Source organism: Crinia signifera, chromosome 4, assembly GCF_055691185.1.
Source record: "Crinia signifera chromosome 4, ASM5569118v1, whole genome shotgun sequence".
NCBI lineage: Eukaryota > Metazoa > Chordata > Amphibia > Anura > Myobatrachidae > Crinia > Crinia signifera.
Window position 1 is genome coordinate 150,698,426 of NC_139220.1, and position 25,085 is coordinate 150,723,510.

Sequence of the window (25,085 nt, forward strand, 5' to 3'; positions counted from 1 at the left end):
AGCCACAAGCCATTTCATACAAAAGAGGAGAATGTTTGTAGCTGAGGAGAACAGAGGCGGTAAAGCACTCATCAGCATACTAAGAATTTTCAACTGTGAGATATGCTAAAGTGAATTAATTTGGATTTAAAATGCAAATGAATTTGGCAGGCGATTACAGATATATGGGTGTGAAAGGTTTATAATGCTTTTCATTTACAAAATGTTTAGAAGTTATTAGCTGCTGTGAGGTAGAGCGAAATGATGCAATTGTTTTATTTACGCACTGCTAAGGGATACACATTTTGTTGAGTGAAAAATAACGACTTCAACCTGCATAGAATCTACTTAGCGACTTTTTCAATAGGTAATATTTATGTTGAAGATTTGCATTTTCTTTTGTTACTCATTAGAGATTGTACAGAATTTTCTGTCATTTGATTTACTGAAAGAAATTTAAAAAGAAATGAAAGGTGATTTAATATCTTAGCTCGGTCTCATCTCCACAGCTCGGGGATCCAGCAAAACTCATTCTGAACAGCTTATTAGTTCTAACTATATCGCATGCATAATAAAACTGCTCATTTGCTCATTAATATTAAAATTATCATATTCCGAGCCATGGGCATTAAGATCAATCAAATCCTTGGATTTCAGGTCAGATGCTAGATCTGCTTATGCTTTTTTTTTTTTTTTTAAGAATTCTCCTCTTAAAGCAAGCCAGAAGCTTGTCTTTGTGCAAATAAAAAAGAAATCTTTATCAAAATTACTTTGTTTTATATTCAAGAAATAAGAATTAGGTCATTACCGAATTGACTTGATAGTATACGGCAGTAGAACCCGAATAAAAATATGTCAGATTAACGATCTTCTCAGTAAACGTTTCAACTGTGTTTAACCCCTTCAAGACAGAACAATGATAGAGATTGATGCTTCTGCCCACATACTACTGATAAGGTTAACAGATCAATATGTTTCTACCACCCACTGTATAACTTATCATGTTGACTAATTACTAAGTAGACTGTTTGTTTAGAATAAATATGTTGTCTTTTCTTTGCACAAATGTAGGATTTCATTATTATTTTATACTGTTTTTGGAGCTTGTGCACCAATATTCACATTATAAGCCCTAAAGTAAACAGTGCTTGAGTGATTATGTACAGAACGTTATCAAAATATGGAGTCTACATATATACAGTATATATATGACAGTTGTAATTATAAACCTAATCATTGTGGATATTATAATGAATATTTTGTTAAAAGAGAACAATGCAAGGTGAATGAAAGCATGTGTATACAAATATTTTTTAGCTATACAGTATGTCTATATAGCACACTCATCGCTCAAATGAGCCTGTAGTCAGAAAACATTAAACTGTAACTAGAAAATGGCATCTAATAATACTGAATAAACAAACTCTGTCATTTCATTATTGTGGGATGAAAAGAATGCCTTTGAGCTTATTTGCATAAAGCTTTGTGTAAAATTAGCACTTGTCACTTGTAGCCTTTTTAGCATGTTAATACCTCAAGCAGGACTGGTACCTTTGGACATTTCATCTGTCCCTGAGTGCTTGATCAGGGACAGAGCTGAGGTGACCTAATTGTTCTGGCATTTCAAAGATACTGTAATTTGTACAGATATTGCAATTTAGACCAGCTCAGTGAAAAGAAGGTTCTGACATAGCTATTATTAAAATAGCTAGAAAGGTTCATATAACAGAGTTCAAGATAGCCTTTTTTTTTTAGTTCTGTTCATGTTATAACAAAACTGAAATGTCTATTTTTAATTCATGGCATCTGAATTAACAAACTGTGGACTATTTCACTGAAGTGCTCTCTCCTATTATATATCTTATTTAGAACGCTGTTCGTCACAATCTCAGTCTGCACAAATGTTTTGTTCGAGTGGAAAATGTTAAAGGGGCTGTATGGACAGTAGATGAAGCAGAATATCAGAAAAGGAGGTCGCAAAAAATTACCGGGTATGTTCCCATTCTGTTTGTGTAACATGATAAATATCTATCGCTATTTCCTAATAGTGTTCAGTAGAAGTGACATCTTTTCTCCACAGGGGTCAAATGTAAAGTGGTCTGATTTTAGTAATGTTTTTGACAGTGAATATGAGCATTGACAATCAATTGACAGGGTAATAATGATAAATTAATACTTTCTACTTTAGACAGATTCCTGTGTGAGATGTCACAGTAGCATGTTTTTTTATTTCTGCAGAGACCTCACTGACACCTCTGTAAAACATTTAGATTCATATTCATGAAAGTAGCCAAAAGGATTTACATTCTGTAAAATTTCATCCCATCTTTCCCATGCATGTCGCCAGTATGATGATATCATGTCTGTAGAAATGCAAGAATAGTAGAATGTCTTTTGACAGTTTTTTTTTTTTATATTTTTTTCTTAAAGATGGCAAATCATGATTTATAGCAATGATAAAAGAAAAAAAAAAAACACTTTTTTTATCAACCTTGATTTGCAATGATTAATTATTAAATTTAAATATATGTGTTCCTTTATGAATTTTTTTTAGTGTTTCTATTTTATAGACAGGATGCGACCCAAATAGAAATCTGATATCTATTCATTATGGATCAGATTTCAAGTCAGAAATAGTATTTAAATCAATATGAGTTAATCATATTTATAATTTGGGATTACTGTTCCTATGTAAGCGTAAAGGCCTTTTAATTAAAATAATGGCAAAGGACAGATAAGAGAATTTATAACTTGTTCAATTGTCTTCTGTGAATGGTCCATCTATTATACCTAAACCTTCATGCTTATTGACTATTCCACTGAGTACATGGTCCTCTGGCATACTGCAATTTGTCCTGGATGTTCACTGTTTATTTATCAGCACTGGTGGAGAATTTGGGCTGGATGATGCTATAGAGGAGGTGTGGAAGCAGGTGGACCAATCAGAAACTGTAATCGTGGTCTTTTCAGCTGTACTCGGTCTTCCTGCTTACATCCACCTCACATCCACCTTTTAAGTGGTAAATGTAAATATAACCAAATCTTTAGGTTGGTAATGTACAATATCTCCTGTGAACATGCAAAGTGCAGTGATCCCTGTATGACCTTCTGTTAGGCCTCCGTCCATCATTCAATTAATGCAATGAATAATTAGCAGGTGAGCATGGGGTGAACTCTACAATTCCAGCAGTCATTTTATTTATTTTTTAACCTTCTTCACTGCTGCTTAAAGGTGCCCATACATGGTACAATATTTCTGTGCATTTTGAACTAGATTGCATCGCATGTGATTTGTGTGCAATGTGATCCGAAGCTAGTTCAAAAAGCACGGGCTGCCGCCGTGAAATTCCGGGTACGGCGCTCACCAAACTATCTATAATAAACTAAATTAACTCTATGCCAACGTAGATAGTTCATACCCCTACTATCCACTTTAGCACAGAGTTGATTTTAGATAGCGTGGCGAGTGCAGCGAGCCACCGAGCCCGCAGCGTGGGCGAGCGAAGCGTGGGCGAGCGAAGCGAGCCCCGCAAGGGGACTCAGAAGCACGGCTGTTGCCGCCATGAAACGAAACAAGTACCTTATTCACTTCAATAAATGTTAACTTGTAATGAAAATAGTAATATATATTGGGGTATATGTATTATCATGTCTGTTATATCAGCACTACTGTAGATAACAGTTTATCCCAGTGATGCAGAATGACTTGGCGGCAGATAAACTGCCAACGAGTCACCTGGCAGCTAGGAAATGATTGGCTGTTCCATACTTTTCTCTCTCCACTTTGTCACTCTCCAGTAGGCTGAAATAAATTAAAAAGAGAGCTACTGGATAGATCTTACGTTAACTTACCTTCTCTGCCATTTGATATCCTTTCTGTATCTCATCAGCCTAGTGCTGGTGCTATATGGTAAGGTTCCTGGGCAGCCATATTGCATAAGATTTAATATACAGTTTCTCAAGATCTACTGTGAGTGGACAGCATATGTACATGGACATGCAGGAGGAGGAGGAGGAGGGGTTGGGATCTGTAAATGACCCTAGCGCAATCCCCAGATAATGTTATATCAGTACTTATGTATTATCTGGGCTCCCATGTTAAATGCACCCCATTTTTTCATACCCCTACTATCCAATTACGAATGGAGATGATTTTATATAGTGTGGCGAGCGCAGCGAGCCACCGTGCCCAAAGCGTGGCGAGCGCAGCGAGCCCCGCGAGGGGACGCGGTCTCATAAGAAAAACGGGAGCCCAGATATTACATAAGTACCGTTATATCTATTCTGTCTGCCTTTGTATATCTTTTAGCCAACTACTGTATAATAAAAAATTATTTAAGGGCAAAAAAACAGCATGTAAAAAATATGTGCATGCAAAATAAGCATAGGTTTTTACAACTCATTTATCGTTGCAAAACATTGGAGTGATGCTTTAAAGAAATAATGTAAATCCTTTAAATGTAATTCAAGCGTACTTTGAATTATTTCCAAAGTGCATTTGAAAGTAATCAGGAGAGCTAACAATACTCATTGCTATGATGTGATCATTATACAGATGCACAGTGCATTAAATCTGTTATATTAAATGCTCTACTCCCGTTTGAATGATAAATTTTAATTAATTTCATATTTATGATCAACTTGCGTCAGCTACCAAAACTACAATATCATAACATGTACTTCAACATCAAAGCAAAATGATCCTCATGTTTTGTGCATTATAACTTTATTTTAAATCCAAGACAAATCTCTTTGTGGTGAATATGTTTATGATCGCTTGCTTGATGGCTAACCTTGACACTCCAGCTATTGCTGAACTACACATCCCAGTATGCCCTGCTACATTTTTACTATTTGGCCATGCTAAAATTGATGAAGGGCATGCTGGGATCTGTAGTTCAACAACAGCTGGAGTGTCAAGGTTAGCCATCACTTTATGAAACTAAGAGTTTTGGTGGTAGCTTGGTTTACTAAGGTGTTGCCTACATTTTAAATGAATCATTCATGTTCTTATTTTAATCTATGTGTTTATTTGCAGTAGTCCGACGTTAGTAAAAAACATACCTACCAGTTTAGGCTACGGAGCAGCTCTTAATGCAAGTTTACAGGTAAGACAGTAACGTGGACTCATTTGTCTTCTAATAGTCACTGTGTGTTTTAGTAAAAATATGTATTAGCACTTTTCTTTAATAGTTTTCAATAGCCATAGTTTTATAGCTTAGAATTGGTAGATTTTCTAGCTCTGCTTATTGCTTTTAATGTGAAGTGGCAAGAATGACACCCTGTGGCAAGTCCGGGAACATATTCCTTCTAAGTAAATGCTTGTAGAAATATGTTTATGTATGAATTAACCAATCAAGTTCCAGCGTGAGGGTCAGTACATGAGTCTAGGAGTCTAAAATACATATTTTTAGTGATGTAGAAAGCTTGAAAAGACAATGCTAATAAGAGTACTACTTGTATTAAACTAAAACAATAAAAGAAGTGTACAGCATTGCCCTGGTTACTGGGATCTTACAATGAAAATCAGAAGCATCTTCAGTTAAGCAATCATTTTGATATTCTTTGCAAGAAGTCTATATGTCCATGTATACATTAGGATAAGTTAACTTATATGAACTTTCTAAGCAGACACATGTTGGTCAAAACCTTATTGATATTGTATACATTAATACCCTGTTATAAATAATTATTTAAATAGTACCTGTTCATTTAACCATTATATAAATCATAGTATAACAGGAAAGGGTAATGCGCTAGCTGCTTTTGGCTAAATATCATTAGCGAGGCAGCGAATGTACTTTACCTAGTTACACTCCTTGTATACAAACACTTATGCACTACAAATAATCAAACTGTCTTTTATTCCCATCTAGGCTGCTCTGGCAGAAAGCAGTTTACCTTTGCTGAGTAACACAGGTTTGATAAACAACGCATCTACTGGCTTACTACAGGCGGTACACGAAGACCTCAATGGTTCCCTGGATCACATTGACAGCAATGGAAACAGCAGTCCAGGCTGCTCCCCACAGCCACACATGTAAGTGCACATCATCTGTTGCTTCCAACTTCGTTTTGTTCAGCAGCTTAAAAAAATGGAAATTATTCCTATATGCACACTAAGTTTACAAGTTTCAGAAAGACAGCTGTGGCCAATATCCACGTCCATTGTACAGTATGTAAAGTGTAAAACAGCAGGTGAATTATGCTCCTGTGAATATGTAGTGTGAGCTATGGTCACATGATTCTCTCTAGAACATAGCAAAATTAAATAATACAATTCTTTATGTCAAATTTTCCAAAGTTTCTCAGTGTAGTGCTGTAGATGATCTTTATTGCTAATTCTGTTACCAAGATGAGTTTTTCTGATTACTTTCTGCTGGAAAAAGAATCAAAGACATAAATAAATTAAGGTATTTGTCAGACCCACAAAATATTTTTATTTGCCTATAGTGCCCTTTACCCAAATCGGCTTTGTGTCATAGTGTCGACACTATGAAGGTCAACATACATTTGGTTGACCATTAAAGGTCGACAGGACTTAGGTGGACACGTCAAATAGATTGATATGGTTAAGGTCAAAAGCATTAGGTCGACGATGGGAAGGTCGACAGTTTCCCCCCTGAATTTTGACGTACAATTAGTCGACTTGGACAATGTATCAGTGTCCCCTTGCATAGCTCACTGAAGCATGGTGCTTTGCTGTGCTCAACGAACTATTGTATTCTCCCTCCACGCCCTAGTGGAGAGTAGGGTATGCAATACCGCCAGTTTTGGAAAAAAACATGAAAAAACTCATGTCAACATTTGGACTGTCGACCTTCCCATCGTCGACCTAATGCTTCTGTTGACCTTCTGACCCTGTCATCCTTTGCCATGTCGACCTATTTCATGTGTCAACCTAAGCCCTGTCGACCTTTAATGGTCAACCAACTATGTCGACTTTCATAGTGTCAACCTAGCAACCGTATCCCAGCTTTGGTTTTAAACTGTACGTACATATACTTCTGTATCTCTTTTATTTGAATAGCAATAGACAATACATACTTGCAGGGATGATACGATCTATATGTACTTTTAAAAATTCTAATTCACAATGACATACTCTGTATTCCCCCCTCCCCCTATCAAATAAAAATTAACAAATTAATGGTTCAAATGAGTAAATCTGGTTATATATAGATTGCAGTCGACTGGCATGACAACTTGTTTTTTAAGGATCTCGCAAAATTTGCATGCGAAAGAAAAATATTTTTCACCCACAGTGATTCTTCTATGTGCTCCGTATAGTGGAATTACTGACAAAATACAATTATTTATGTGAAAAGTTGAGATCATGGTGTGCATTTGATTATCATAAGACAGTAGGTTATGGTTTTTATATCTTCATATCACATATGGGATTTAAAGCAGCCTATCCAAAAGTAACAGATGGTACATTTGCAGGTTTCTACATTATGAGGGAAATGTAATAGGGTGAGAGAACTGAAAGTGAGAGATTTGGTAAAAAAAAACCTGTTTAATTTCGCAGTGTAAATGATTGCCGCTTTAAAAAAACGAGATTTTTTACCAAATCTCTCACTTTCTGATTCTCTCACCCTATTACATTTCACCATATAGGCCAAATGTAATAAAGTGAGAGTTTCAGAAAGAAAGAGATTTCGGAAGAGTTTTCCCATTCTTTAAAAATGTGCAATCATTTACACTGCAAAACCAGGTTGGTTTTGCCATGTAAATGATTGTCGCTTTAGAAAAACTCTTCCAAAATCTCTCACTTTCTGAAACTTTCACCCTATTACATTCGGCCCTATATGTGTGTGAAAGTTCCAGTGTACTAATCAGTTACATACCATTATGTACACTTTTTAAACCAGTTTAGATTAGTCTGCAATGTTTGATAAAGCCTTCTGTCTTATCACAAAAACCTGAATGAATGAATGAATGAATGTTGAACCAGTTGATTGACACACAACTTATACAGTCAAAACTAGAATGACAGGGCAAGAAATATGGGTAGTTTATTATGAAATAGTTCACACCAATGCTCGTCCTTTCTCCTCACCTGTACGCTTGCCCATCTCCAATATCTTCCAAGCCAAACTCAATGAGCCCTATAATTCTGTAGTTCTCCACTGGTGTTAATATGGCTTCTGTCAAATGTACTTGCTGTAAAGTTACAGTAGCGATTGGGCACCAACCAGCAGTCCGTGAAGGAAATAAATCGTTATAGCATTACAGCATTATATTTGAGTGCATTGTAAACTGAGTTTTGCTATGCAAAATGTGTATTAGATGAGATACATTGTAAGGCTGCAGGAGAAAGTCTCCTACAGGAGGAAGGCCCTCAACCTCATTTCATATTTTCTATATTAAATAAACATCCTTCTAACAATTACCTACTGATATTTTTTATGTCTGTAGGACACGGCCAATAAGCTTAAGTGACCTTTAGATGACGGTAAAGAATGACTCCCCTCAGAAATACCCTAGCTATAATTTGATATACATTTTAAGTCTGGAACATTTCATTTTACTTAAAATATCATATATTGTGAACATTACTGACCAATGAAACTACAGCTTGTTTTGCTAACTACATTTCTGTTTATAGTCTATTACAAATTATATACAGCACATTGCAGTTTTACTAAAATCCCATGTGCGGGATATCTGCATTTGATCATGAAAAGACACATTATATTTATTAACGTCCTGCTGCTATAACTGTGACTAATGCAAAAGCAGAAAATCCTCCTTATTGAGCCAATATCCATAAAAGTATCTCGGAATGTACATAGTCATTATCTGACTGATTATGATCTTCAAACCAGCTCTGAACTTGCACTAAATTAAGTGCATTGCCCTTTTATTAAAACCATAAAATACAACTTTAACTATTACCCACGGTTTACATAGAGCCTAGAAAAGTGTAACTTTTTCCCTGTCTTATAAATCAGCATAATTACATATTCAACTTTAATTACTGGTGTGTCTGTATTGGCAAGGTTTATATGTTATATTTTATGCAGAACTACGATTCCTATTAATATTTAGCAGCTAACTATATCATTAATTACTCTAAAATCTTTCCCCTACCATCTTTTTAATGGAGCTGAGAGAGTGAAATTATTAAAAATTGATGTATTGTGGATTTCAGAAATGTGTATGAAGCGTTAGAAATGCTGTGCCTTAATCAGTGATGTCAAATGTGGTACTTTCCTGTTTACTAAATTGTACAACGTGGACCTTGGAGATATTGTTTTTAGGATTCATCATAATAATGAGATGATGTAAGATTTCTATTTAGGGTTTATTTCTTTGCTCAGTCTTTTCTGAGTGTTAGTTGCTGCCATCCTTAACTTAAAGCTATTAATATTTTGATATATTTTTGTTATATTTGATTTTTGATATTTTATTATAAAAGACATGAACATTTTGGTTACAAACAATAGCACTTGATATCTACTGTTGAAAGTTATTGCACTTTCCAGAATGGTGCAATGAGAAACTGATAACCTAAGCAAAACTGAATAATTACATTATCATTTCTTATATTTATAATTAGGTTATTTACCCAAATTACTTGTAATTGTATCTTAGAGTAAAAAAACTCGATAGCTTGGTAATGAGTTTGTGCTGGCCCAACAAGTTGCTATGCATTCATTCTGTATAACCATTCTGTATAAGTACCTTTATATCTGAGGCTAATATTCACATGCCTATATCCTTATAATGGTGCCCATACACTTGTCAGATCGGGTACAATCATGCAATTTTCGATAAATCACATCGACAAATTGTATGGATCGCATGCCAATCGCATGTGTCACCCGACGTCGAATCTCGCATCTCAAGATATTATGTGCTGCACATAATATCTTATCACATCACATGTGCGACAGCATGTGGTTTTTAAACATATGCGATCTATCGCAGAGCGAGGTACTGTCTCACAGTTTATATACCCCCAGATAGCCCATCCCTCATTCCATCACCTGATTATAGGTCACAAGGGGCTTGCGATTTATTGCACAGGGAGCATCAAGGGAAATCGCAGCGCGATATCGCATCGCATACAATCGCACAAGTGTATGGGCAGCATAACTGTACACCTACTAACTCAGACATCAGCTGCTTGGTTTGCATTCTGTATGAAAAAACATGAATTTTAACTAACAGAAATTTGGAACCAGTTTGATGTAAAATAATTAAACTCTCTAATCGTACTGGTCTCTGCCTAGCTTGTTTTATACTAGTAGATGCGGAAGTCTAGAAATAAGGTTGTGATGTACAGTATCACGCACTGCATATTGCATTGCGATACATGCCACCATTTATAGCATGCATGGTGCCATTTTTTAGCACTGTTTGCATTAATAATTGTGACTATAAAAGCTAATGACCGTTGTTATGATTTGAATTGCCCGTTGCATGGAGTTGCATGGAGTTCCATGGGGTTAGGGGAATTCTCTCCGGGGAATTATGTTGCAAGCTCTGGAAAGTTTTGCTTTCTGAAGCTTGATACATATGGGGATTGTAGGACACATCCAAAAAAGTTTGCCAGGGTTTTGATGACATTTTACCGTTAATATCCCACCCTAAATGTTAAATCATCTGTGACTACATTTGGCAAGTGTCAGCAAAGTTATATTAAGTATATAAGAATATTAAAAGTGTTTGGTTGAGTTTGGACAATAAAGATCACTGAGCTGTAGAGTGTATAGGGAAACAGACTTTTTTCATTCTTGATTTATTTAGGTGTAGACAAATAATTAAAATAAAGTGTAAATCTATTAATAGAACATTAAATATTTTCCATGACTGACAGAATAACAGATCTTATTTCTGAGGCTTTTCTCTATGAAGGCCCATACGGTAATATTGCATTTTTATGGCACAACCAAGTCCCAATGGCTCTTATTGCTAATACATGCAAAAAATTGTAGAGGATCTAAAATCCATTGTATGATCATACATTTAACCTTTGCTATCTAAATGGAAGTCAGTCCCCGTAATTCATTTATTATTACATTTGCACACGACAAACTAGGTACAGCGGGTATTATACGTCGTCGTACTCCATTAAATCCTTAAAATTAAAGATTTGTCTTCTGAAGGTGTCTTTAGATGTGTTAAATATTACAAAAGAAGTAATAAAACCTTGAGTAGAAAGAAGACAGCTATAAGCTCCTGAGAGCATTTCACTCCTAAACAAGGAAAGTGATCAATTCCAGCAGAAGTTGCGGTTTCCCTATCATTATGAACCATGCATTGGCATGAGGCATCCACATATGTGACAGTTGTCATATAGACATATCCTCGTTGCATGAATGCATTCTATATGCACAAATCAACAATAAAATGCAAATATAAAATACATAAGTAAAAAAAGGGGATATTGAAACAATAACATTCATTATTTTGATTATGTATAATATTTGGTTAATTATATAATTACTCTATTTAAAAATATAAAAATATTTATTCATTTAAAGATACAAATAATGTGAAGCTTTTATTTCCACATGAACTTATAATGTGACCCCTTAAAAATACTGGGGACTACAATTGGTTACAAGTGTAAATGAAATGCTCTGTTACGCACAGTTGCTACTGTATCTTCAAGTAAGGAACATGGCCTTAACAGTTCTACATCGAATTGTGTTTTTTGACTTCACCTCAGAAGAAACGAGATTTATCACACTGTACTATGTTTAGTCCCTTAGAGTGTAAAACCTTTTGTCTAGTACCCTGCTCATTGCCATCTCTGCTTGCCTACTTAATGATTTTCCCAACCCATGCTGCAGCTCCCTGAAGCTTGTCATCAATGTACCTAATTACTGATACTGCTGGAACTTTTTTTTTCTCTATCTTCCATCATTAAATTTTAAACTCATTTACCAGTCAGGACCTTTTTGACTTCCTTTCAATAATTTGCTCACAACCTACAAATACTATGTGCTCCTCACAAGGTCCTTGTGATGGTTATTTTACATCTGAATAAAAGATCCTGTCTTTTCCAAAATCCAGGTTCTCCAACAAAGTGCCTGAGTTGTACAAAGAGACCTGTTCTGTTCCATGTAGCTTTCAAATGGTCCACAGTCCCCATCCTTTAGCTTAAATTACTGTGTAGTTCCTATCTTCAACAAAGCTCATAATCATTTTAACTCACCCCCTCAAAGACTTTAAATATAAATGTTTTTTTCATTTTGTCCAGACTTGCTGTGAGAAGAGGGCTGGCATCGGGGCTGGAAAAGACAGGAATTTGGTGTGAATGCGAGTGCAGTGGGCATGCATTTATATGTGCATGTACTTTAATCACAAACTAAGACTAACATGTCTCTTTGATAACATGATCATTGTAAAGCTGCTAGTGATTACTACATTACTACTAAATAATATTTACAACTGTTGAAATTAATGAACAAAAATGTAATCTGCTTCATAGGTCAATTCATATGCTTTAAGCCACTTGGATACTTATTAGTTGGACAGTCCTGACAGTTGCTGAACTGGACTGGTATACACACACAAAAATTTGGAGACATATAAAGTGTGAAATTGAATAGGATGATAGATTCAGAAAGTGAGAGATTTAGTAAGAAATCTAGAGTTTGTTCAAGGTGGCAATCATTTACACTGCAAGATCAGTTTGATATTGCAGTGTAAATGATTGCCATTTTTAAAAAAACTGGATATTTCTTCTTTTTCTTCTTCTTCTTCTTCTTCTTCTTCTTCTTCTTCTTCTTCTTATTATTATTATTATTATTATTATTATTATTATTATTATTCCCATTAAATTTCACCCTTAGATTAAAACAACAAAACTGTCTAGTTGCATAAGCAAGTATCTGCCCAACTTAAATCATATTTCAATATGCTGAATGCTAGGGTGAAATATTAAAATATTATAATAATTTGTTAATATACCGTAGTATGTGAACATACGAAGGATGCACAGCTATTAAGCAGTGCTAAAAGTAATCAACAAGTGAATGGTTGTAATTTTCACTATTCCGACGTGGGAAATAGCGGCAGCTCCCTATTCAATGCTGTCATTAACGACAGCATTGATGAGGGATCACAGCAGAATGGGCCTGACTTCAGAATCTGGCGGGCCCATTCTGCCGATACCGACCATGGATTGTCGTTATCTGGGCCGCAGATCGACAATCCACGGCCGTTTTTGCGGCCACGACCCCTTTGCTCCGAGCGGCAGGAGGGACATTGAATCCCGCCTGCCGTTCTGCGGTCGATCTGACTGCAAACAGGCCTGGATCACAGCCGTGATCCCACATTGAATACCCCCCCTTAATGATGCATAAAATAAGTATTAACACACATTTAAAAACAGTTAAAACACAATTGACACATGATTACATCACATGAAATAATGGAATGAAACCCCACATGAAGGATTGCAAAGAATGCACTGGATGCTTGTCTCATTCCTATTTGGCTTGGACTGTGTCACAAACATATTGATCATAAGTGTCCTAGGGAGACAAAAATCTGTCCATTAGATATGGAAAATTGTCATGCTGGTCACCGCTTGAGGTACAACTCCTATGCTTGTACTCCAAAAGCTAACTAGTTAGTGTTCTGGATCCAGGTGATTAGATCTCCACATAGGTCATGTTTTTTCCAATAGGTTCTTGTAAAATGTAGTCTAAGCTGGTTTGAGCAAAAGAAGGTCCTTTTGGGGTTTATGAATAATGACAATTTGCAGTTATCCAAATGCCTGAAATATGTACTCTTACAACAAATAATTCTCCTCTTTATTCTTATCATGCAAAATCTAGTTAATTCTGCTCACATGGTTATCTGAGATCCCTGGTAAATACAGTTTAAGATTTTAATTAGTATAATGGTGCGTAATTAATAAGTTAATGTTTTTCTACCTGTTGTATTGATTAACAATAAAGTGTGCGCTCAGTGAGCCTTGTACAGCAGTTAGGTCTCACTTGGATATATTGCTTGGTTCATTTACTTAATTAGTCTAAAGAATGAAATCAAGAATCTATAGAGTGAAACAAATAAAGTTATACCACACAGCCATTTATTTTAACAATAAAGAGCAAAAACTGACAATGTGCAATCTTGCACTCATATAAATAGTACAAGCGTAACAGCTATCCCCTCTGTATCATTGTAAGCTATTTTTATCACATTGATGTTCTAAAATAAATGAATATAATAGTAACACTATTGCAGGGCCGGACTGGGACCAGATATCGGCCCTGGCATTTTGAGCACACAGGCCCACCTGCAGCAGTCGGGACCCTTGCGTGCCGAAGCGGGGGCATGGTCTCATGGAAAATGAGCTGTGGCATCAAAAAGGAGGCATTACACATTATGAAACACACCATAATGCCAATTACACATCATGGCTATTTGTACACAGCCACATATGTTCATATTAGTCCAAATATGCAAAAAAGCCCCATATGCACAGAAACATAGCCTCATATATGCACACACAATACACACTGCCTCAAACACTGGACCTGCCCCCCTCTCACCTATGAGACATCAGTCCAGTGACAGTCAGAAGGACACAGAGGGCTGGGGGAAGTGGAGAGCTGGACGGGCTGCAGGAGGTGGGGGCATTGCCTGACACTACAACAAGCCCCATCTCCTTCTCCTACTGAGTTGGGTTTCCGGAGCAGCATGGCTCAGCACTCCCCCCTTCCACGCCGCTCAGACTGGAGGCCGTGTCATTATGCAATTATGCAAATGAAGCCGCTCGCACAGGTCAACTTCGGCCCACCTGGCTATCGGCCCTTCTGGCATTTGCCAGAAGTGCCAGATGGCCAGTTCGGCTTTGCACTATTGTACTACAGTGGTTTCTAGAAAGGTTTCTTGTAAAGGGAGATGACACTAACGCGGGGTACACATTATGTAACATCCGGGATGACATTTAATGGAATGAGAGTTTTTCTCACTTCCGTTTTTCGCCCATTATCGCAATTTTTTTAAATCGCATTTTTGCCGCGGATTCGCATATTTAATGAGGTGCGTGTTCTGGCAAGAAAAGTGCGATTTAGTGCGATAATGTGCAAATTTTCGGCATGAAAATTTACGATTTTTAGGCATGAAAATGTGCGAATTTGAGGAAATGTGCGATTTTGTGTTTGTAAAAAAAAAATTGCATGGGTTCCCCCCTCCTGCGCATAACCAGCCCCGGGCTCATTGAGCCGGAACTGGTTCCAAAAATACGGGAGACAAAAAGCGTAGGGGTCCCCCGTATTTCTGAAACCAGCCCCGGACTTTTGGACCGGTCCTGGTTCCAAAAATACGGGGGACAAAAATCTGGGGGTCCCCCGTATTTTGAAGCCAGCACCGGGCTCCAACAGCCCGCAGCCTGCGGGGGAGGTTTGCTGGCACTTGTAGTTCTCATGTATAAAGCAATGTTAGGATTGAAAGATTTAACCCTCAGGCTGCGTCCACTGGCCAGGGACGCCGGTGACAGCCCTGGGCTTCAGCCCTGGACGGGTGAAGCCTGGGGGGGTCCCCACTCCTCCAGGTACCCCGTCCAAGGCTGACCAGCCACGGTGCTCATGTTTGGGCTGGGGGACCTTATGTAAAAAGTGTCCTCCGGCTGTGGCATGACACTGCGGGCTGTTGGAGCCTGGTGCTGGTTTCAAAATACGGGGGACCCCCAGATTTTTTGTCCCTCGTATTTTTGGAACCAGGACCGGTCCAAGAGTCCGGGGCTGGTTTCAGAAATACGGGGGACCCCTACGCTTTTTGCCCTGTATTTTTGGAACCAGGTCCGGCTCAATGAGCCTTGGGCTGGTTATGCTCAGGAGGGGGGACCCCAAGCAATTTTTTTCCCCAAAAAAACACTTTAACACTCAATGATCTGTGCAGGGTTCTGGCCAACTCGCATATCAGAACCTGGTCTGATTTTTTGGAGAATTTAAGACTCATTTTGCACATTCGCATCTCATTAAATATGCAATTTGTACACTTTTCAATGGGAAAACATCTGGATGCGAGTTCCGGTGCGAGTTAAAATCGCACTTTCTAAAAGTGTGATTTCACAGCAAAATCTGCGATTTTTGCCGTTTTTCGCATCTCATTAAATATGCGAAAATGGGATTTCGCCAAAAACCACAAATCAACTCCTATTAAATGTCACCCATTGTTTGTACAGCCGGTGAACAATATATTGTAAAGTTCATCAGTGGGTGTGTTAACCTAATATGTATGTGAATAGCATCATTAATACATATCACACTGGTCGTGCAGCACAGCTGATGCCACTATACCAGGTGCACCATGCATGTGACATGTGACACATGTGCATCATTGTCACACCTCCACTGAAAATGTATAAGCTATCAGCCCTGTGCAGCCCAGCCTGATTAATGGGTTTGACTAGCCACGATAAACAGGCACTATCGGCTGCTTTGTAGCCACATTGAGCGTTGCTACATCTGTATCACAACCTTTGGACTGACACATATGCCAGCCACATGAAAACCGACAATTACATCACTTCTTGGGGCAGTACAGATGGTGTAATGGTTAGCATTACTGCCTCACAGCACTGAAGTCATGGGTTCGATTTCCACAATGTCGCTAACTGTGTGGAGTTTTTATATTCTCCCCCTACTTACGTGGGTTTCCTCTGGGTACTCCGGTTTCCTACTGCAATCCAAAAAATATATTGGTAGGTTAATTGGCTCACAACAAATTAACCCTAGAATCTCTCTGTGTGTGCCTGTACAAGTGGTAGGGAATATAGATTGTAAGCTCCACTGGGGCAGGGACTGATGTGAATGTTCAAATATTCTCTGTAAAGCACTATATAAGAAACTATTAATTAATAAATAAATAATACTACTGGTTGGTCGGTAGGCAAATATTGGTTGGTCGGTAGGCAAAAATGTGTGCTATGTAGCATACGTATCATAGCAATCTGTCAGCGTATTGACCAGACTTTAGCCTATCCTTTGTTACAGTGTGTTCCCAGCCTAAAAAAAAAAATAGTGTGCTCCAACATCTAAAGTGTGTATGAGCAATGTAATTATTACAAAAATGTCTCTAGTGCCCCCCTCCAACATTTATGTTTTTTTACCTTGTCTCCAGGGGTTACATGCTCATTGCCAATAGTTTCTTGCCCATTGTCAAGGGTTATATGCCCATTGCTAAGGGTTACATGCTCGTTGCCAGGGATTATATGCTCATCACCAGTGTGTTTTTTTGCTTATAGCATTCAATTTTGATTATATAGTACAGATCTGTACTATACAGTCTTCTCCTGCACAGTCTACTTTTGTTTTCGATTTTGATGGGCGTCTGAAAACCAGTTGTCTAAAAACCGTTCGAGGTCTTTTCGATTTGATTTGGACTAGTCTGATCTTCAAATGGAAAGCCCTGAACAAATGATTGGACCTAGACACATTGAGAGGTCTGGTTCAGTCCTAACTAGCACTAAACACACTTAGTACTCCTGGGCAGTGGTGCTAGGGTAACTAATGTGTAAATGTACCGCATTTTCAGAATTACAGATTAGAGCATGCACTGATTGCAGTGGCATCACAAGTGGGGTGCAGGCTGCATCTGGGTGTCACCCACAGAGAGGTGGCCCCAGTGGTGGCTTCTACCTGTAATCAGTATGGGGCTGCCGTTGCCTGGTCTGCCAGAGGAGAGCCCCCGCTACTGCCTGGGTCCCTGCATAATGAAGCAGACTGGTGCCGGGACCAGTGCATGTTATAGGAAGCCAAAGGGAGGGTACATCTCCCAATGGGACTGTCTGTGGAGTCTGTGACTGACAGACAGGACTTCCAATAGGAAGTCACTGCCAGTCACAGTGCAGCCAGTGCAATCTCATGGACTGCATCTGGCTCACTTCCACAGTGGTTGATTTTACTGGTGGGGCTGCAGTCTAGCATCCCATAGGTAAGGTCGGCCACTGGGTGGTGCCAAAATACAGACTTCTGTTCAGTGAAAGGAGCTGGGTGCTGCATTGTACCATTTCATGCATCAGCCCACATCTCTGGGACCCACAGAGTGATAAAAATGGGGAACGGTTCTTGAGACCATGCCCTCCCAGCGATTGCGATGACTCCCCATCAATGCTACCCCTCATTTTTGCCAGCCTATAGTGCTCCTGGAAGATCTATGGTAAGATTACTTGGTGCAATGTACATCGATGTCTTTATACAATACAAATATATTCTGATTATATAAAACATGCCATGCCACCAACATTTATGTAACCCTTTAATCACCTCTTTGTATAAATCTAGTATTTCAGTATTCCTAGCATTTAAAAATGCATTAATGGCAACTCTGATATTGCTTAGGTATGATTTTTTATTATTATAAAGAGTAAACCAGTTATTAATCGTCTTTGTGAACTAATACAATAACAAGCAGTAAGCACATAGTCATTTATAGTCTCTGGCTACTGGGACACCTACTTCCAGACATACAGTACTGTATAAGAAGTAGTAAAAGCATAGTGATTATTTAAACTGCAATGCCAGTTAGAGATAAGCAGTGTTTCTAGGAAGGGAAAAAACAGCATACAATAGATGCTGCTATGGGGGTTATTCAGACCTGATTGCACCAGCGTGAGTGATTATCGATAGATTGCACATGCTAATGGACTGTATCTTGAATGCGTGAGGCAATTATGTGATAAAATTCTGCTACTTTTTTATTGCTGGCCATACGCAAGTTGTCTGACAGGATGCTGCCGTTTGTGGGACAACCACAGGTGTGCCCAGACATTTGAAGGGAAGTTTTGTGAAGTCATCTATGGGCTTTGATCCGATTTCTTCTATTGCAGCCGCCCAGTAAGTTATGGGCTACACACAGACTGCACACACTGGAAAAATCATTCAATGGTGAGTGGTTTACTAATGGATTTGCAGCGAATCGCCAGGTGATCTCAGGGTGCTGCTAAATCTCACCACAGCAATCAGGTCTGAATAACCCCCAATGTAAGCAAGGTAAGCTTGTCCGATAGCACTAACAGAGCCAATGACAAAACCATGACCTGCTTTTGTACTTCTCATCAACCTATGAGGTGGAAGGCCGGTTGGGGATGTATAAAACTACATTTTGACCTGTGACTGTTGCCAGTCCTTTATTGTAGTGGATGTCTGCATGGTTAGTAAGCCAGTGACTTGTATATGACTTGTGCCTTTTGAGAAGCTCTTTAATATGTGAGGCCTAATAAATAATGCACTCCAATGCATCAAAACATGTTTCATTAAAAATAAAAAAATAAACATTAATCCTTAGTTGTTTCAGGCATCAGAAAATACAGTACACTCCATATTAGATGGGTCACCTTTTAAATACTAAGCAGGAAAATGTATGGATTAAGAAATAGAATGGTTGATAAAACATCAGTAAGCCTTAATATAGATGATAATTAACTAAAGCACATTGTAGAATTCTGAGTGCCATCAGGTGCAGAACATGGGCATTCTTACATTAGCCAAAACATTTTTCTGAAACATATGCACATCCATGTATATCCAAGCTTAATATAAGTGCCCTGTTCTAGCTCCTTCATTCACATTTATTGTGATAGAATTATACAGTGTGTCTCAGAACTCGGTATTGTTTTAGAAAAGCTTCTTCCAGTAATAATTGTTACCGTTAAGGTGTCAGTTTACTAAATTGTGAAAGACTGCAGTGCTAAACAACACCACCAACAGTTTACTGAGCTGCACTGCTTATTATTTCTTACAGTAATGTGTAGTCTCATTGAGGTAGCAATGTAAATGTAAATGGACAAGCTTATTCAAGCATTATTTTATTACTTTGAAAATTACTACTCAAGGAGTTTTAAAAGCCTCCCTAAGTAATAGTGGTTAAGCATGCTAGATCATATCCAACAATATCTGAAAAAACGCCTGCTGACCGTGTGTTGCCAGAAACAGTTGGCATTCCTGTAAATCTGAATGTCGGGTGACAAATGTCTGCTTGTATACAAAGTCATCTCATAATTGCAATAGCTCTGATTTAATAGGACCCTCCATTAACTATTATTATCCTTCATTTATAAGGTGCTGCATAAATGTAAACATATAAATACAACAGAATTGCAGACCATTAGTACAGTACACAAAAGTTAACTAACGCATAATAAGTATGTCATGTAAATTGAACACCTTTACGCATTATGAAGTGTCTATCAATATCTCATAGCGGGAAACTTACAAAAATAAAGTTCTATTGAAGATGGGATGTTTCCATAGCAAACAAGCAGATTTGATCTATTATCTTCTAGAAGGTGCTAAATAAATAATAAGTAGAATCTGATTGGTTGCTCTCTCAGCCAGAGTAGCCGCCTTATTCATTTGAAATCTCCTGCCTGTCGCCGACCTTTCTCGCTGTCTGCCAGTGGCAGGGATGAGAAGGTGCAATGACAGGGCATGGTGCAGCATAGGGAGGGGGGGGGGGGGTGGTGTGGGGCATGGCAACATTGCTCTTCATGCCTGCACATGAACGATATGGCCATGATCCTGCATGATGGGTTGTTCATGTTACGGACTACTGAAGGGATCAGCAGGCTTGATGAATGACCCGCGGGCACTCAGATCAGATCGTCATCATGCCCATACACAGTGTTTTTATATAATTGGTCTTTCCGATTGCTTGGAAACAGCCATATTGTTTAAAAAAGCTTACTGTGTGTGTTGGCACCTTAAGGGAGGTAATTAAAACTTAGCTGAAATTCCACCAGCATTTTTGCTTTATGACACATTTTTTTAAACAGTAACAGTAAACTTAGGAGTGTGTGGTTATGTTTATTACACTTAGTAAGTAAACCATTATTTGTGCTATGCAAGAATTTTTAACAGGAATTGGACCCTAAAGACAGTGCCCACTACCATAACCATAATGTGGTAAAGAACATTTATTTACTGCATTATTAAGTGTTCCTCTCTCCTAGAAATTTACACTTTGTTCCAACATGAATGCAGATGCATGGCACATTTTAATCAATTTTAAAACATACTTCCTTAAAAAGCACAATAATTTGATGTAAATAATTTTGTCTGTCACATTTTTTTTTTAACAAAAAAGAGCAATGATATAATTGTACCTAATTCACATGGAAAGAAGTCCATGTGGCATATATGCTTGTACAATGCTTCATAGCTTAGACATATCCAATATTTTAATACAAATTGTCAAAGGCATTTTTTTAAAAAAGCTTTCTAATAAAATAGCTCCATATGTTTTTGACCTTTAAGATCTATTTATTCAGTTCTTAAGTGTACAGCAAATATTGAAATAATTATTGATTGTAATTCACAGCCAAGTAAACATAATGAAGGGATGTGGGGTAATAGGGCAACAAAAGGCCGGCACTGGAAAAGGGTTGACACAAAAGGTCAACATGAATTGTACAATTTTTTTAGTGCCAATGTTGACACTGGATCATGCGTACTCCCAATTAATATACCCCATTCCCTCACATGGTTCGCTTCACACACCATGCATTGGGCACACTTTACCATTCCCAATCAGAGTCCACCTCATTGGTATGTAATATGCAGGTAAGTATGAGAAAGTTTGAAGGGATGTGGCTGGCTGCCTGCCTTTTCAGTGGCTTTTTGCCATCCGGGAGAAACCAGAGCGTGTGAAATACTGTAGGCCTCTGATTATCTTTCCAATCTGACTGGTTGGAAAGAATATCTGGTAATTTTGGGAGCAGCAGTAATGTCACAAGTACATTCACAATAAAAGATTATACTTCCATTATGTATTTTCATTTTTGGTATTTACTGTTTTATTGTTTTTTTTATTTTAAATGTTCTGCTTATAGAGACATACTGTAGTTTTGGAGTGATAAACATTATCACAGCATACAAAAATGCACTCATGCAAATGGTGGCTAAGACCTTGCTCAACAAGTTTTGAAGGCTAAATTAATGCACATCTGAAAATGAACCTAATTAGTAATGAGATGCAAGTCACTTGCAAATCATATAGCATGTAGTCATTATTAGCAACATAGCAACTCTAAAAGGACATAGCATAAAAGTATATGATATGTATAGCTAAAAATAGTATACATACATACTTAATGCAAAAATGTAAAATACATGCTGAACATTTGTGGTCTAGTTGTCCATGTCTCAGATTTAAAATGATTCACGTTAAATATTATCCTACAGACCAGATAATCTCAGTTTTGGGAAAAAGCTAAAAGTTACAGTAAGTATGTTAGCTACTGGATAGTGGATCACACTACCGCCATGCTTAATAATCTTTTATAATTGTATGTCTGAATCCACAGTTATTATTTCAGTGCGGATCTGAGATCAAGGACATTTGATATAGTCCTCTGAACCGTACTTGAGACGATTGAAATAAAAATGACAAATTGCACAGTCTTAACATTTGCACTGCATAACCTAAGGCAAAGATAAACCTCATTGCCTTTGGCAATCACAATTAATTGTTGTTGCATTTATTAAGAGCTATTCCTTACAGTTCAGTTTAGCATTTCATACAGATTGCTTATGCAGTTGTGTGAATTCAGCAAAGTTACCCAAATGAGCATTCTTAAACTAAATTGTACATGGCGCTACTGCTGCCAAATAGTATACATTTTCTAAATGAACTGCACCTTACTTTTCCTCAAATATATAGCATATGAAAAGTTAAGTGCATCTATTTCTAAGGCAAAATCTTCTAAATGTTTAAAATGGAATTCCCCTTCATTGACTGAATACAAACTACAGTTGCTTACAGCCTGAATAAGTCAGGCAGCAGGAAATCCCTGGCATGAGTGAGCCACCATGTCCAATCTATTGTGCCATCATTGTACCATTTTTTGCTGAAGATGCACCTTAAGTCATAATGCAATGAGTTTAGTATGCACTAGAAGACTACGCTGATTTGATACATGACACTTGTATATTGTGTGTGACTGAGTCTATACACGGAGCAGAAATCATGTTTTTGCATATTTTTATTGTTTGTGGTTATATAATAATAGCTACAGATAGCTAATTTCATTATTATCAATGTGGACTATACACTGACCCCTATGTACTAAACCTTGAATGGTAAAGCTTCTCAAGTTTGGCCAGGTTACGACAAAGAAGCAGGTGGTGAGGCTATCACCAATGTGGGAACAACATACACCACCCATTAGGTCAAGTTCTATTAGTTACTGATATCTATTTTTTCATACGGATTTAAAAATCACTGCTGGTTAAAATATTTATAATCATAATTTAGTGACATTGAGGCTGTTGAGTGTGTAGTTAACAAGCCCCTTTGACAATAATGCTGGTTGTGAATGTACTGCATTTATACGCATGTTTTTGACTAAAGCTTGTTACATTGCATTTAGTGCACAATTTGAATAACCAAATGCTAAGCATGTTTAAATGTATCGACAACAAATAACTATAATCTGATAATCTGCAATTGATTCAGTTAACTAAAGTAGAAGTGCATGTTATATAATCCATGTTATATAAAGGGCTTGCAAAGTTTTCGTTTATTTTTACAATTTTGATTTGAAACACAACTACCTGCACCCTCTGACATGAAACATTTCACTCTGTGCTCAAGAACAGCTGAAAAACCACATCTTAAGAATAGAACAATATTTCTTGCTTTCCCAAAATATATAATTATGAATTCTAAAAATATTTCAATGACAGGCAAGACTTTCATCAATTCCGGGAGATTTTCTAAAACTTTGAGTAGCGTCTTGCTTGTGTTGCCTCTACAAGCATTTCAAAGGTTAATTGTGATGTTGCTTTTTCTTTTTCTGTTGGACTAGATTGGGCGTAACCAATTGTTGTGTCTTAGATGACTGCTACTGCTACTTTATACTAAACCTACCCTCAGCACTGCCCACCATCACAGAGACTAGAAAGATACAATTACATGACCTCTACTGTCAAATGTCTCTTTTCATACTCATTTTAGCACATTCACAAAATATGAATTCATCGGGTAGATAAGCACATATACTTACATTATAAAATAAGTTTGCCATAGACCTCTATAGTATAAACATATTTACTTAAGCTAGAATAATCACCATAGTTCTGAAAGGCTGTAACTCAGAGTTTATACTCTTTGACAAGACAACCTTTTTGGTCATATTTTTATATGGCTTTGTCGCTAGCCATTCATACCTTGTGATATGATTCTTATATATTACTCTAGGTACATTGTATTACAATTTAATATTTCAGTGACATAACAGTTACCCAAAGTTCTTTGGGGTAGAAGTAGTGCCATATTAAGCTTTCAGGGGGCCCAAGGTACTTTAGACAGGGGGCCCCCCACTTGCACTTGTCATTACTGGCCACAAACTGCATGGGAGAATAATATACTGTCAAAACATAGAGTAAAGGCAGTATAAACTTGGTCAATGGGTAACTGCAGGGAAGAGATTTATATATATATATATATATATATATATATTGATATATATACAAAAGGGGAGTGCGCTAAAGTGAGTACCACTTAGCCAATACACAATTAGTCCAAATAGTTGGAATTCTTATCAGAATTTCTACAGAACAGTTCTTTCATCTGTTTTTGAAATTCCTGATACTAAGACTGTTGGACTTTTTGCGCTGGGTATTTTTTCTCCCATATATATATATATATAGATGCAGAGAGTAGTGGCACACACTCGGATTTGCACAATTACAGTCAGGCTACAGCAGTAGAATCCAACGTGTCGGAGTTTAATCCGTTTTCAAGGAGAGAACTCCATGAAAACGGATTAAACTCCGAAACGTTGGATTCTACTGCTGTAGCCTGACTGTATTTGTGCAAATCCGAGTGTGTGCCACTACTCTCTGCATCTATCTCTACCCCCGAGTGTGCACCCCGGTCATTATACACTGTCACATGGAGTGCCATTCAATGTGTATGTATATATATATATATATATATATATATATATATATACACACACACACACACACACACATACCACATGAAAAGCCTGTGTTTGTCCCTCTGCACCTTACTCTGTAGGACTGTAGGCGACCTCACTGTCCCAGTGCTGCCTCTGGTTAAAACCCTCCCATGACTAGGCTGCGGCTGCTGCTGTCCTTCATGGTCCTGAGAAGCATGTAATGAGC

At 37.6% G+C, this 25,085-nt stretch overlaps 1 protein-coding gene across 14 annotated transcripts in view; it reads left to right on the plus strand.

Annotated features, from left to right (window-relative positions):
* The window catches only part of FOXP2 (forkhead box P2), a 244,793-nt gene that overhangs the window by 193,252 nt on the left and 26,456 nt on the right, over window positions 1-25,085 (plus strand). For all 14 annotated transcript variants that reach the window (XM_083182764.1, XM_083182762.1, XM_083182768.1 and 11 more), the window contains 3 exons: window positions 1,849-1,970; window positions 5,018-5,087; window positions 5,856-6,019. In XM_083182764.1, coding sequence (XP_083038890.1) covers window positions 1,849-1,970; window positions 5,018-5,087; window positions 5,856-6,019 — 356 coding nt within the window. The remainder of the gene's footprint in view (window positions 1-1,848; window positions 1,971-5,017; window positions 5,088-5,855; window positions 6,020-25,085) is intronic.